Raw genomic sequence first — 15927 nt, 5'->3', positions numbered from 1 at the left:
GTTTGATCTCGAGGCCAGACAGGTGACTAAAACTAACCATTCACCACGCCTCTCTTTTCATCAGTGAGCAATAGGACAAGGGTCATCTCAAGCAAGGTTTTGGGTAGTTTATTCAATGTCTTCTCAAGGGATTAAGCAAACTATATAAGCTATATTTCTTCCTCACTGGCACCTCTTGGTCATAGTATGTCTAATGACTGAGCAATTTTGCACATCGGCGTGAGACAAATTGGGAGAAACACCTATATATGTAGTACAAATAGGTTATGCCTTTAATAGTAGACCTACAGTGGCTTGCGAAAGGCATTTTTACTATTTTGTTGTCTTACAACCTGGAATTAAAATGGATTTTTTGGGGGTTTGTATCACTTGATTTACACAACATGCCTACCACTTTGAAGATGCAAAATATTTTGTATTGTGAAACAAACAAGAAATAAGACAAAAAAACAGAAAACTTGAGCGTGCATAACTATTCACCCAGGTCAATACGTTGTAGAGCCACCTTTTGCAGCAATTACAGATGCAAGTCTCTTGGGCTGTGTCTCTATAAACTTGGCACATCTAGCCACTGGGATTTTTGCCCATTCTTCAAGGCAAAACTGCTCCAGCACCTTCAAGTTGGATGGGTTCCGCTGGTGTACAGCAATCTTTAAGTCATACCACAGATTCTCAATTGGATTGAGGTCTGGGCTTTGACTAGGCCATTCCAAGACGTTTAAATGTTTCCCCTTAAACCACTCAAGTGTTGCTTTAGCAGTATGCTTAGGGTTATTGTCCTGCTGGAAGGTGAACCTCCATCCCAGTCTCAAATCTCTGGAAGACTGAAACAGGTTTCCCTCAACAATTTCCCTGTATTTAGCGCCATCCATCATTCCTTCAATTCTGACCAGTTTCCCAGTCCCTGCCGATGAAAAACATCCCCACAGCATGATGCTGCCACCACCATGGGATGGTGTTCTTGGGGTGATGAGAGGTGTTGGGTTTGCGCCAGACATAGCGTTTTCCTTGATGGCCAAAAAGCTAAATTTTAGTCTCATCTTACCAGAGTACCTTCTTCCATATGTTTGGGGAGTCTCCCACATGCCTTTTGGTGAACACCAAACGTGTTTGCTTATTTGTTTCTTTAAGCAATGGCTTTTTTTCTGGACACTCTTCCGTAAACCCCAGCTCTGTGGACTGTATGGCTTATAGTGGTCCTATGGACAGATACTCCAATCTCTGCTGTGGAGCTTTGCAGCTCCTTCAGGGTTATCTTTGGTCTCTTTGTTGCCTGGTCCGTGAGTTTTGGTGGGCGGCCCTCTCTTGGCAGGTTTGTTGTGGTGCCATATTCTTTCCATTTTTTAATAATGGATTTAATGGTGCTCTGTGGGATGTTCAAAGTTTCTGATATTTTTTTATAACCCAACCCTGATCTGTACTTCTCCACAACTTTGTCCCTGACCTGTTTGGAGAGCTCCTTGGTCTTCATGGTGCCGCTTGCTTGGTGGTGCCCCTTGCTTAGTGGTGTTGCAGACTCTAGGGCCTTTCAGAACAGATGTATATATACTGAGATCATGTGACAGATCATGTGACACTTAGATTGCACACAGGTGGACTTTATTTAACTAATTATGTGACTTCTGAAGGTAATTGGTTGCACCAGATCTTATTTGGGGGCTTCATAGCAAAGGGGGTGAATACATATGCACATACCACTTTTACGTTATTTATTGTTTAGAATTTTTTGAAATAAGTTATTTTTTTCATTCCACTTCACCAATTTGGACTATTTTGTTTATGTCCATTACATGAAATGCAAATAAAAACCATTTCAATTACAGGTTGTATTGCAACAAAATAGCAAAAACGCCAAGGGGGATAAATCATTTTGCAAGGCACTGTAATAGCCAGTGCTTAATTTGTAAATTTGGAGGTGCTGGAACAAAAAGTGAGCCCGAGAGGGGGGTGACCAGGGGTGCTCTGAGGTACCAGAACGCATTTTTTTTTTTTTACTCCTTTATAATAAAGCATTGCATGCATTATCATGCTTTTGCATACTGCCATGGATCAGTAGAGTAGAGGCGCTTGCAGAAGTTGCACACATGGGAAAAACATTTTGTAGCCTAGGTTTCGGGAAAAATGTGGCCTTTATAAACGCATTTCATGCAATTCTACATCATTTTAGATTACTGGAGACTTTAGCAGAATATTTTTTAATACCTCACAAATGATCAAAAATGACAGGCTACTTCGACACTGACAAACTTAGAATCTGAGATCAATAAAAACCACCTTGTCTTCAATCCATCAATAGCCTAGACCTAGGTGTGTGGAAACACGCATATTTTACAATATGAGGAGGAAATTATAGTCCTACGGAAGATTTCCAGTTTCACTGACTCACCCAATGATGCTCAGCTCACTCACCAGTGATGGTAGATGCGCTCATGCCAAAAGTTTATCTCACTCTTGTTTTGGCTGCATGCTGTTCACTGACAGATTTGCCGCGCGTTCCCGACTGTAGGCATGCCTCGTGATTGGGCTTCATACCATCCACAGCTAGGCAATTTTTTAAAATAAACTATTGATAATCTGTGGCTCAATTATAGGCCTACTCCTGGTGTAGTATTTTGAATTATTTCATTTATTTCTGAACAGACAACAGTAATTCTATAACTTTGGCAAATGTATTTCAATGTATCAGGGGTGCTGCTGCACGTCCAGGACCCTTTGCGCGGCTATAATTCTATAAGGAAATAAATGATGAAGTGCAACGCTGGAGAGATGAGAGTTGCAGGCTCATGTCTATCAGAGTAGAGAGGGAGAAAGAGAGAGAGAGAGAGAGATCATAGAAAGTTAATCTCATTCTAGTTCTGTATGAGATACAGGCACGCTTCTCTCTCTCACCACAGCAATAGCCACGCATTGGTCTATATGTGCTACAATGTTGTGCAAATCATAAACACGTTTTCACATTAGGTTTTTTATGGGACATCCAGGACAATTACAGTGGAGTCAACTGTAATGAGCCTAACTCTGATTGCTTTTATTTTAATGCAAACTGTGAAAATTATTTTTCATGCCACGAGAGGTACCGGATCCTGGCCAATGGGTTCCGGAACAAAACAGTCCAAAACTGAGAGGTGCCGGATCCCGATCAAATTAAACACTGCTATTATAATAATAGCTACATATATTGGATTTAGTCAAGTCAAGAGGTTTGTGTTAATTGTTTTTCAAAACCAAGAAATTCAACATATTTTAATTAGTTTCTACAATACATGGAAAAATTCTGCTTCTATTGTTGACGTTGACCTGGCACTGACAGTAAAGGTGACTTGGAAAAACGGAAATTATAATCAAGAGCGAACTGTACTGCATGGAGCGTGGGTGACATCTAGCGGCCAATATATTTTCAACCGGTATGAGATTGTTGGATTTGCGCAGCCGCAGTTTGATACTGTCCTGAATATTCTAACCAGGAAATAAATTACGGAAGTAGCTAGCTGACAGATCCATGCTTCTTTAAAATAGCCGTGATATTGCAATTTCGAGATGCAAAATGGCGAGCAGAATTCGGGGATTTTATAATGCACAAAATATGAACTAATAGACATTGCATTTGATAGGTAAAAGAAATGAGGAGACGATAGCTAGCCATGGTTAGCCTAGCACCTGCCGACATATGTGACCTTAATGTCCAGTCCATAAACTACACTAACGTTACAGTATGAGCAATTCATCTACCGACGTTAATCTGCCTCAGCTAAATTCTCTCTCGGTTTCGCATCTGTCCTCGGCTCTGGTCAGAAGAGGATAGCGTCGCTACGGTATCTGACTGGCACATTTCGTATTTGAAGGACTAGACGGAGTCAGGAGCATGTTTCAGAAGATCTCTTTCACGGCGCTCATAGTCGGGGTGTTCGTTGTGTATGTTTCGCACACTTGCTGGGTGATGTATGGCATCGTTTACACCAAGCCTTGTGAGAACCCCAAATTCGAAAACTGCATCAACCCTTATTTGGCAGGAAAACCAAGACTGCAGGTTGGTATGCATCATTGCAAGCCAGCTAGATGAAACGCAAGCTTGCCAGTCAAGACAGTTGTTTTGGGTGTGAAAATTGATTCGTGAACATTTTCTGTGTTCTTTATTCCCCATTCTCAGCTGAGTATCTATACAGCCTTGCGACCCAATGCTGATGGTGGACAGACCCTCATTCACAAGGAGGAGGACTTTGATGTTGAGACCAAGTTTGAAAGGTGCAACATTTCTTACGGTTACAGGATATGGCGGTATCCATCGTGCTTATTACATCTGACTGACTGATAATCACCTATGGAAACTTTGTGGTAGACACAGTCAGTGATCTCTGGGTATTTGCAGGATGACTAGGACTTCATGTTAGCAAGTCATCTGGAGCCAAAACGGGTGCAGATATCTGCCCACATTCATAGTAACTGATTAACATTGAACAAACCGACTATAGAGACTACTTCAACCTGCAAAGTTCTACCTCTCCCTGTTATATTCACCTATCTATCCCTTTCCTAAAGGATAGTGAATGTGTCCCTCCCGAAGAAGACCCGTAAGAATGGGACTCTGTATGCCATGGTGTTTGTACACCAGGCAGGCATGTCTCCGTGGCAGGACCCCAGACAGGTGCATCTGGTGTCCCAGCTCACCAGCTACATGATACCCAAACCACCAGAGGTCAGCCTGATCTCAGGGGAGGAAGCACCACAGGTCAGACTACTATTACACCACACAATGCTGCGTTCTAAATGGCACCCTATATAGTAATAATAAATAATAATATGCCATTTAGCAGACGCTTTTATCCAAAGCGACTTACAGTCATGCGTGCATACATTTTTGTGTATGGGTGGTCCCGGGGATCGAACCCACTACCTTGGCGTTACAAGCGCCATGCTCTACCAGCTGAGCTACAGAGTAGTACACTACTATGGGGCTCTGGACAAAAGTAGTCCACTATAAGGGAATAGGGTGCTATTTGGGACGCGACCAACACTTACAAGATCCAAAGCAAGACATTTATACATCTCTTTATTATTAGGATGTGTCCGTGTGCACAGGCAGTGGCTTGCCTTGGAATCAACCATTCTGAATTGTCCCTGTATAGCATATATTTTTTAATGTTTGTCTACATAAGTCTGTTACATTTGAATGCATTTCTGTGGAGTACGTCTTTCAAACTGTCATGCTGATTGTGATGTTCAGTTTTTCCCCTGTCTTTTTCTCTCTGGTCTGCTGTTGTCATTGTGCCCAGGGCAGGTGGAGCAGCAGAAACAGAAGCCTAAAAGAGGTGACTCTGCAGTGGACCGGCCCGTGTCTCACTGGCGCTCCCGTCTCACCCTCAATGTGGTGTCAGAGGACTTTATCTTCGACAGGGACTTCCTGCCCAGCGACGTGCACCGCTACCTGAGAGTGTAAGAACACACTTATGATACAATCTAGAATTGAAATTCATCATACACTCACAAATGGACACCTGGAACTAACGATACAGTACACCTTCTTCAGGGTGAAGAAGGCACAGTGATGCTGAAATATTGGTGGTTTACCCAATCAATTACTGGGAGCTTGTATATAGAGTGTGCGACTCTCTTTATTTATGTTCATAGCCTACAGTTTACCCGCCGTTAGTCAGCACCTCTATCAACCTTTTTTGGGGGGGGTGCGCCAGCTCATGCTTTTTATTACAATACAAAAATGTAAACTTCAAATTCCAGAGCCTTTTTATTCAATCATTTATATGTTTTCCTTGATTGTTTTACTGTGTTCCAGATTTCAAAATGGAAAGAAGAAGATGTACCTTCCACTGCTGTTTGTGGATGAGCTGAGCAACAGAGTGAAAGACTTGCTGGAGATCAACAGCACCAGCACAGAACTCCCTCTCACCATCTCCTATGACACCATCTCCCTCGGGAAACTCCGCTTCTGGATTCACATGCAAGATGCCGTCTACTCCCTGCAACAATTCGGTGAGTAGTACTATAGAAATTGTTTACTGGACACAGATTAAGCCTAGTCCTGGACAAAACATTATTTTCCATTTCAGATTCTTCATTGAGATTGCTTTTTAGTTCAGGACTAGCCTTAATCTGTGTCAGGGAAATAGCACCCAATATGCTAGTTGATACTAGTGTGCAGAATTGACACTAATCTGCATGAGTCGTTCTACCTACCGCCAGAGGATCACAAACTGAACGACCACATCACGAGAGAGACATCTGTCTTATCGTTGCTGCTGTTATGTCATTAATGGAGTCTGAGTGGAAGAGGTTCTGCAACTGTAGTAAGAAATATATAATACAATCCTTTGTTTTGTCTGTTTTGAACATGCAAATCAATGTTTGATAAATGCCCACAAGAAAATCACTTTTTTTAAACTGAAAGACGATACCCAGAGCTTACCCATGATGTTGCACAATGATTTAAGTCAATAAGTCATAGTTTGATATATTTGGGCTTGAAGTGGGAAATCCGAAGTGGTATTTTTTCAGTGGCAATGCCGTGTGTTTCCCTGTGATATGACGTGCTAATGCTTTTCAGTCTACATTTATTCTCAGGGGTTTTATTTGAAAGTTACCACCCACCAGCATGGCATTGTTTATTAATCAGAAACACATGCAAAGTTCTTCGTCTTCGCGAGTCCGGACTGAGCAAAAAAGGTTTTCGCCGTAGCCTACACTGAGCCATGGAGCTAATTAAAATAGGGGGTGTAAACTTAGGTTTTTGCACCGCCCCCTTTTTTTTTACCAGAAGATTAACATAATCAATTGGATATTTTGTGAATTTTCACTAATTGTTGAGCTAGTCTTTATATAGAAAAATATGACAATTTTATAAATGGTATAATTGTGTGATATGATTGCATTTTGCAACCCTGCTCCCATCTGTTGCTTTACAGCTTTGATTGGTGCAGCTAAACCACAAGTGTCTATCCTATAATGAACAGGCACCCACGAAAGAAAATTCAAGTCACTTGTTTATCTATTTTGTTGTGCTGTTACATTTGTATTGGTGTTTCGTGTCTGATGCTCTCAGGGTGTTGTGCAATGTAATTTACAACGTGCGTCATGAGCAAAGTCATTGTAGCCTATCATTTTACTTCCCCTGTGAGAACCATGAGCACGGGCTGATTTGGCTTTGCTGTACCGCAGCCGAAGCCTGCCAGCAGCCTTCCTACCAAGGGTTGCACCTTGTCCATTACAATGTAGAAAAATGCTTGTCTCTTATGGAAGATGCCAAAACGTTGGAGATGACAATAGATGGTGATGTCAAAGATACTGGTTTCCATCTGTGGTGAAGTTTTCCCTATTATGCTTATGACAAATCCAGCTCCAGAACCAGCCAGCTGGCTAATCTTTTGAATACGGTGTAGTAGTAAAAAAAAAAAAAAAAACTGGCAACAACAGATATCATTAGCTTGCTAGATAAGGTTAGCAAGATAGCTAACTAAGGTTAGCATGCTAGCTAGCTACACTGACATGCGTCAGTTCTCTATTTGTTGATGTTTTTCCAGTCCACGTGGAAATCTCCAGGACATTTTTTTCCCACCCCCAATTCGTGATTATGTATAGGAAGCCTGCGTCATTCTTCGGAGGTGGAACCTAAGCAAATTTGGTTTGTTGTGATTTCAGGCTTCACTGAGAAAGATGCTGATGAAATCAAGGGCATTTTCGTGGAAACCAACCTGTACTTCTTAGCCCTCACCTTCTTCGTAGCTGCCTTTCATGTAAGAATGTGAAGTCTTACTGTTCCATATAAATTAAGTGACGATCATCTTTAATGTTTACATTTTAAAATGTTTTGTCATTTAGCCGTCGCTCTTATCCAGAGCAACTTACAGGAGGGCAGATTTGTTTCACCTAGTAGGCTCTTAGATTCGAACGAGCGACCTTTCAGGACTTTACTGGCCAAACACTCCTAACCGCTAGGCTATGTGCCGCCCACATGCATGACTGAGATTCACTCAATTATTCCTGTATCACATTGCATCTTAAAAGCATGTTTCATTTGCAGCTCCTATTTGATTTCCTGGCCTTCAAACATGACATCAGCTTCTGGAAGCAGAAGAAAAGCATGGTGGGGATGTCCAGCAAAGCAGGTGGGTTAACTTCTTACTAGGATGCTGTTAGGCAGGGTTGGGGTCAATTCCAATTGAAGTAATTCAGGAAATTATTTGAATTTAAAACTTTTAAAATAAATACATAGCTTCTCCTTTTCTGTTTATTGAGAAAAATATATACTTTTTTAATGTATTGAATTGGAGTTTCAGTTTACTTCCTGAATTACTTTTACATTTTAGTCATTATCCAGAGCGACTTAGTTAGTGCATTCATCTTAAGATAGTTTGGTGAGACAACCACAAATCACAGTCATAGTAAGTACGGTGGGGGGGGACATTGGCTATTCGGTGGAATTCAATATATGCCTTTGTGTGTGTGATATTATATTCCAGATATACACAGAGTATACCAAACATTGAAAAAAAAAAAAAAATCGTGATTACGAAACATGATCCGCCAAACCGTGCTTCTTAACACCCAATCGCTTAACCCGGAAGCCAGCTGCACCAATGTGTCGGAGGAAACACCGCTCAACTGACGACCGAAGTCAGCATGCAGGCGCCCGGCCCGCCACAAGGAGTCGCTAGAGCGCGATGAGCCAAGTAAAGCCCGGCCGGCCAAACCCTCCCCTAACCCGGACGACGCTGGGCCAATTGTGCGCCGCCTCATGGGACTCCCGGTCACGGCCGGGATCGAACCCCAGGCTGTAGTGACGCCGCAACATTGCGATGCAGTGCCTTAGACTGCTGCGCCACTTGGGAGGCGGTGGAGCGTTCTTGATACACACAGGGAACTGTTGAGTGTGAAAAAACCAGCAGCGTTGCAGTTCTTGACAAACGGGTGCGCCTAGCATCTACTACCATACCCCGTTCAAAGGCACTTCAATATTTAGTCTGGCCCAATCACCCTCTGAATGGCACACATACACAATCCATGTCTCAGTTGTCTCAAGGATTAAAAATCCTTCTTTAGCCTGTCTCCCCTTCCTCTACACTGATTTGAAGTAGATTTAACAAGTGACATCAGCTTTCACCTGGTCACTCTGTCATGGAAAGAGCTGTTCTTAATGTTTTGTCTACTCAGTGTATATGCAACGTTTGACTATTCCCCTTACATGTGTTTATGTTGTGGTCCTTTCCAGTACTGTGGAGGTGTTTCAGCACCATTGTGATTTTCATGTACCTGTTTGATGAGCAGACCAGTCTGCTGGTCCTCATTCCTGCTGGAGTAGGCTCCATTATCGAGGTACGTCTCCTCACATGCATTTAGTGGCTTTGTCCCTAATAGTCCCTATGTATTTTTATTTGACCTTTATTTAACTAGGCAAGTCAGTTAAGAACAAATTCTTATTTACAATGACGGCCTACACCGGCCAAACCCAGACAATGCTGGGCCAATTGTGCGCCGCCCTATGGGACTCCCAATCACGGCCTGTTGTGATACAGCCTGGAATCGAACCAGGGGGTATTGCACTACTTTTGAGCAGGGCTACCTATATCCCGATTTAACTGTCGTTCCTCACAAAGTCTGCACTTGTTTAATAATTCACAGATTTTAAAGGATATGACTGATATTTAGATTTTAAAGGATATGACTGGTATATAGATTTTAAAGGATATGACTGGTATATAGATTCTAAAGGATATGACTGGTATATAGATTCTAAAGGATATGACTGGTATATAGATTTTAAAGGATATGACTGGTATATAGATTTAAGGATATGACTGGTATATAGATTTTAAAGGATATGACTGGTATATAGATTCTAAAGGATATGACTGGTATATAGATTCTAAAGGATATGACTGGTATATAGATTTTAAAGGATATGACTGGTATATAGATTTTAAAGGATATGACTGGTATATAGATTCCAAAGGATATGACTGGTATATAGATTTTAAAGGATATGACTGGTATATAGATTTTAAAGGATATGACTGGTATATAGATTTTAAAGGATATGACTGGTATATAGATTCTAAAGGATATGACTGGTATATAGATTTTAAAGGATATGACTGGTATATAGATTTGTGGGAAGTAGTGAACATGTGCACACTTCAGCAGAAAGGAGATATTATTGGGACCCAGGGCTCTGGGAATAGGGTTCCATTTGGAACGCAAACAGTGTTTCCTTAAGGTTCTCTATTTGCACAGTTACTGTTGTTCACGTTAGTAAAATGTATTTCGTCAGATTGAGTTGATAGTCTTTTTCTGTTTGCTGCACTTGGTGCACTATTCAGTGACTCAATGTTCTCCTCCTTTTGTATGTTTGGTCATTCAAACATCCTGTGTCCTGGTTTCTCTTAATCCCCTATGTTTTAGATCCTTGTAGGCTATTGTGTTCTTGTAGTTTGTTGCACGGTGTCCTCTCGACGCCTGACTGGTTTATCTGTCCCTCTACAGGTGTGGAAGGTGAAGAAAGCCTTTAAGATACAGATTGTCTGGAAGGGTGTAAAACCAACATTTATAGTAAGTCTGGTTTGTTTGGAAGGATATCCGAGTTCATTTCTTCAGGATTACGTTTGGTCTCCGTTTGTTCTACATTGATATCAAGTGTGTGTTTTTCTCCCTGCAGTTTGGAAAGTCTGACGAATCAGAGAGGAGGACTGTAGAGTATGATGCTCTGGTGAGACTTGCCATATACATTTGTTTTGTCCATTTCAAAAAGCACCAAACACTACATGTGTTCCTTTCTCCTCAATGTGTATATAAGTAGCATTGTCATAAATAGCATCCATTTTATTTTCCTTTCAACGTTCTTCTCTTCCCAGGCAATGAAGTACCTGTCGTATTTACTCTACCCAATGTGTATTGGAGGAGCGGTTTATGCTTTAGTGTTTTTGAGATACAAAAGGTAGGCTATAACTTTGTCTGGACAATAACATATCGATTTCCCCCCCAAAAAATTTTTTTTATAAAAAAATTAATTGTGTGTGGCTCTCGGTTGCATTTCGAAATGCCTTGGAGCCTCGATGTTGCCCAGACCCGGTCTACTATGCGTTTTGAATGTGGAATAATGTCTCCTCTGCTTTCTGTTTGGCAGTTGGTACTCCTGGATCGTCAACAGTTTAGTGAATGGTAAATTCTCTGACATTACCCTGAAGCCAGCATGATTTGCTGTAATTACTTTTAAAAGCCAGATTTACCATAAGCGTTGTTGTTTTTTTTGTTTAGATCAATTGTTTTATTATATGTTCAGTCATTAGGCAGAATCATTGGACAAATAAGAAATGCATTGTCAGTGCACGTCCATGATCACATGATCATCAATAATAGAAGTATTGTTATTCCCATTGATGGTTTCTTTTTTGACAGGAGTATACGCTTTTGGATTCCTCTTCATGCTACCTCAACTCTTTGTTAACTACAAGGTCAGTTACATTATACATTTTACATTTTAGTCATTTAGCAGACGCTCTTATCCAGAGCGACTTACAGTTAGTGAGTGCATACATTTTTTTCATAATCGAACCCACAACCCTGGCGTTGCAAGCGCCATGCTCTACCAACTGAGCTACACGGGTATACTGAGCGCTAGTGCACGTCTTCCGTGGTGTATTATCGCATGACGCTCCAGACGCTGGTGTCCATATCGATTTTATTCTTGTTTCAACAGTTCAAATCCGTGGCACATCTACCCTGGAAAGCATTCATGTATAAAGTGAGTGAATTATATCAGGCCTCATTTGAGAGATCGTCAGGTTTTACACTGTTAGATGGAAATGTTTTTTATCATTGAAGGACGATAAGAGTATGTTTGCCAGAATGTGTAATAATTGTTGCAATGAAACATCCATAAATCTATCCGAAAATATACATAATAAGGTGATGAAAATGAAGCTGAATGAGACGTTTAATGATAGTCGGTTGATATTTATTGCGTCTCATCTTGTCCATCCCCAGGCGTTCAACACCTTTATCGACGACATATTTGCCTTCATCATCACCATGCCCACCTCCCATCGGCTAGCCTGCTTCAGGGATGATGTGGTCTTCCTCGTCTACTTGTACCAGAGATGGTAAGCCACACGGCAGACACACACACACACACAGGTGTAGGATCTTCATTTGATCACTGTTTTGTTGCTGAGAATTTCCCAACGCTGCAGGAAATGTAGATGAGCTTTGTGATTTACATAATTTCACTGAAAACCCACACTAACACAAGGTTATATTAACAGTATTGCACTTTTAAAGTATCCTACTTTTGTCCAGCTAATAGCCTAACCACCGATCAAGCAACATTATAGACTAAACGTTCAAATTCTGTTGCTGCAGGATTATTTATCTGCGACAATACTGGTCAAATTAAGATCCTATACACACACACACACACACTGCGGTTTCCCTAAATTGACTGTTGCAGTTGGTAAAATGAGTCACTTGTAAATAACACGATCTCCAATGCTACAACAGAATATCCTCACATTGACCGCATCAATTTGTTTACGACAACCTTTACCCCACTCTTTTTCTCTCGTAAGGCTGTATCCTGTTGATAAGACCAGAATGAACGAATACGGACTGTCTTACGACGAGGAAGAGATACCCGAAGGAAAGGCCCACAAAGACTAAAACTGATCACAGACACACATGCAGGTCCTGAGAGCCATGTGTAGAAGATGGACCTACACGTCGCTGTGCTGGGATGGGGTACTATGCCTGTAAAACACTTTGGTGTTATTTGTCACAAGGTGGATTTGCCTCGTAGGGAAGGTTCAGATATCCTTACTGCTCTCCTAAGCCCCTCACTCCCAGCCAGTCACCACCCACCTTATACCTACTCAGACCATTGAAGACTTGAGTGGGCTTACCTAAGCAATACGATGCCTAGCACAGCACTGGTTGAATTGGCCACAGCTGCCACCAGTTGAAGGAGCATGGACCAACCCATTATGTATAACATGATTGGTGAATGTGTTTGTCTATGGAATGGGACCAACTCAGTCCCCCTCCCCTTGCCCGCCTGCCTGCACCTGTTTTCCCCCATCCAACTTATAAAAATAAATAAAACACCTGGTGCTTCATATCATGATGTCATCATCAGGAGACGCTAACTGATGTCACCACGTTTTGTTCTCTTGGTCAAAGCGAACAGAATCCTGTTTGATAATTCAGAAGAAGATCTCAGCTTTTATGTTTGTATTTGACCTTTGTAAAGTATTAGAACATGAAGACCACGAGATGATGGTGCCAAATATGGGAAATTATATTTGATGTGCTTTGAATGTGAAAATTTGTGATGTTACATTTTGTTAATTGTTATTAAAGCATTCGATAATGTTTGATTGTTTTGTTGGAGTATGAGTAAATGTATAAATGTACTTCGGGAAAGTGTTATAAGGACCGATGGGGTGGAAATTATATTTCCTTTTGTCAGAAATTCAGAATTAATTGTCATTTTGTCTGTAAATATTTTTTACACACACAAAAAGAAAAATCTTAGATGAGGGGGGAAAATGTAATGATTTAAGAACCATCAGATATGTGAAGGTCTCTGTCTTTTTTAAAAATGTTTATTGATCAAGTTCTATCAGGGTATTCAACTCTTACCATACGACGTCCGGAGCCTGTTGGTTTTCTGTTCTACATTATCATTAATTGCACCCACCTGGTGTTCCAGGTCTTAACCCTGATTAGAAGGGGGAAATGCAGTGGAACTGGGTTCCAGGTCTAAATCAGTCCCTGATTAGAAAGGGATAAATGCAGTGGAACTGGGTTCCAGGTCTAAATCAGACCCTGATTAGAAGGGGATAAATGCAGTGGAACTGGGTTCAAGGTCCAGAGTTGAGTTTGAGTGCTGTAGTTGATGCTTTGTGTTAAAACAAATCCCATGTTTGTTTTCCTCCCACAAGGATGGGGATCATTTAATGTAGCCCATCTTAGTTTATTTTTGTGAATTGTTTGCATCATGCCAAGGCTGTAGGCATGTTTCCATTGACCCAGGTTTATTCAAAGATTATAATTTTTTTAATGGAAATTGTGTTTTCCGAATATAAATGATTTACAAATGATTTTGAAGGTACCAGGGGCATGTGATGTCATCACGAAGGCCTAACTATGAATATCCACTCCACATTTAAGTCTAAATGCCTACTGCTTGCAAAATCAATTTTTTCAACTATAAAAATGGTTTCTTTGCAGGACAAGGATTGTCCTGACTCAAGAATGCCTGAATTGCTTCGCCTTGCTTTTCTGGTTGGCTGGATGCAAGCTTCACCATCCAATTATTTCAGATCTACAGGGGTGCAAGTTTCACCAAGGCATCGACCTTGGCGATACGTTGGCACATGAGAATCATTAGAATATGGCAACTATTAGTAAAGTATTGCATTCTATCCATGCCGGCTTTCATGCTCCGCCCAAACGCTACGCTACGCCACGCCCATGGACATTAGTTCTTCTCTGCTATGAGTCTGGATCTGAGTACCTACCAGACGATTTCTAGAACGCAAACACATTCTAACTGTTCTTACTGGTCCCAGAAACCGAGCGGCTGGGCCAAAACACATATGGGTAAAGCATCGTTTTGAAAATTCGTCATAGGCTTTGATCAGCGGTTCCCAAACTAGGGGTCTCCTGACATGAAAATGGTGTAGCGGGAGAATTTCCAAAATACAGAAGATTGTCTCACGATTCCCAAGCATGAACGGGCACAGGGGATGTTCAGTCTGCTGCGTGGCTATATTGACGAAAAACAAATTTCATGGAATCTTATGGTGGGCTTTTGCACAGATGGGGCTCCATTTATGGCGGGACGGCGGGCAGGCCTCTGCAATCTAGAATGTGTCTCCCTCTGCAATATTGACACATTGTATGATGTTAAGTTGCGTCAATTCAAATCTGGTATTTGGGACAAAAGAGGTCATTACACAGTATCTAGTAGTCTAGTATTTATTAATGCAAATGCTTCAATGGTAAATATGATGTTCGTATATACGGGTCCACTGAAATACCACGCAGGACACTCAGAGAACTAAGCCATTGTTATGAGTTCTTCTTAAAATACTCTGACAGAGATAGTTCCCGCTCCCTGCTGGCCAATCAGAGTAGAGACTGAGCGTGGTTTAGACTTACTCAGCCAATCCGTTGGCGCACAGGCTGGTCCCAGTCCCTTGGCGCTCCACTGTTGCCAGGTGTCTAGTTGTTTTGCAACTTATCCAGAAAGTCAGCACTTTTGCAGTACACGTCCTTGGACGGTTCACAGATCACAAAGAGGCAGTGTTCGGGTATTGTGAGACACAAGTTCTTATCTCCCCCTACTCCCTAAAACAGCTCCTCACATGAATCACAGCTTGTTATGTGAAACAATTTATATCAGTACAGTCCAAACCTTTTATGCTTAATCATTAATGCATTCTTTCTAAGCTAGGTATCACATCCAGTTATGAGAAAATAGATCCCCACAATGATACACCGAATACTGCAGAAGGTAACTTCTATTGTAAACTACATCAAACCACATCCACTGCGCGCACACGCCTGTTCACAAACTGGAGATATGGTATCAAAACATGAATGTTTCATTTCATACCGAGGCTTGGTGGTTATCGAGGGGGAGTGTTGGAAACATTTTTCGCATTGAGAGAGAAACTGTTGTCATTCACAATGGATGTAAAAAATCAAATAAAAGACTTGGTTGATGTTATGTGTAATGAAAATAAAATGTGTGTCCTTGCCTATGTAACAGACATATTTGGGAAACTAAACGAATCGAACGCAAGCATGCAGGGGAAATACAAAAACATTCTACAGATGAGTGACCGAATCAGTGGATTCAGAGGAAATAATTCTCATTGGAGAGAGAGTCTTTCAAAAGCAAACCATTCCCCCTTCCCTCGG

General features: G+C 41.3%; 1 protein-coding gene across 1 annotated transcript; it reads left to right on the top strand.

Annotated features, from left to right (window-relative positions):
- Positions 1 to 3452: 3452 nt before the first annotated feature.
- On the top strand, positions 3453 to 13373 carry LOC121586781 (cleft lip and palate transmembrane protein 1-like protein). Its single transcript, XM_041903752.2, has 16 exons — positions 3453 to 4027; positions 4148 to 4242; positions 4537 to 4726; positions 5276 to 5430; positions 5789 to 5985; positions 7648 to 7742; positions 8030 to 8114; positions 9218 to 9321; positions 10489 to 10554; positions 10661 to 10711; positions 10857 to 10939; positions 11129 to 11163; positions 11401 to 11456; positions 11702 to 11746; positions 11989 to 12104; positions 12570 to 13373. The coding sequence occupies exons 1-16, from the start codon at positions 3863 to 3865 to the stop codon at positions 12658 to 12660; spliced, it is 1629 nt and encodes a 542-aa protein (XP_041759686.1). The 5' UTR covers positions 3453 to 3862; the 3' UTR covers positions 12661 to 13373.
- The last annotated feature ends 2554 nt before the right edge of the window (positions 13374 to 15927 follow it).

Source organism: Coregonus clupeaformis, chromosome 17 (genome assembly GCF_020615455.1).
Source record: "Coregonus clupeaformis isolate EN_2021a chromosome 17, ASM2061545v1, whole genome shotgun sequence".
NCBI lineage: Eukaryota > Metazoa > Chordata > Actinopteri > Salmoniformes > Salmonidae > Coregonus > Coregonus clupeaformis.
The sequence above is the reverse complement of the archived record's forward strand: the minus strand, read 5'-3'. Positions and strand labels throughout refer to the sequence as shown.

Bases quoted from the DNA above. Each gene is read 5' to 3' on its own strand.
- LOC121586781 (XM_041903752.2), top strand. From the start codon at position 3,863: ATGTTTCAGAAGATCTCTTTCACGGCGCTCATAGTCGGGGTGTTCGTT. The intron at 9,322-10,488 runs GTACGTCTCCTC...GTCCCTCTACAG, and splicing joins GAGTAGGCTCCATTATCGAG to GTGTGGAAGGTGAAGAAAGC. The intron at 11,457-11,701 runs GTCAGTTACATT...TTGTTTCAACAG, and splicing joins AACTCTTTGTTAACTACAAG to TTCAAATCCGTGGCACATCT.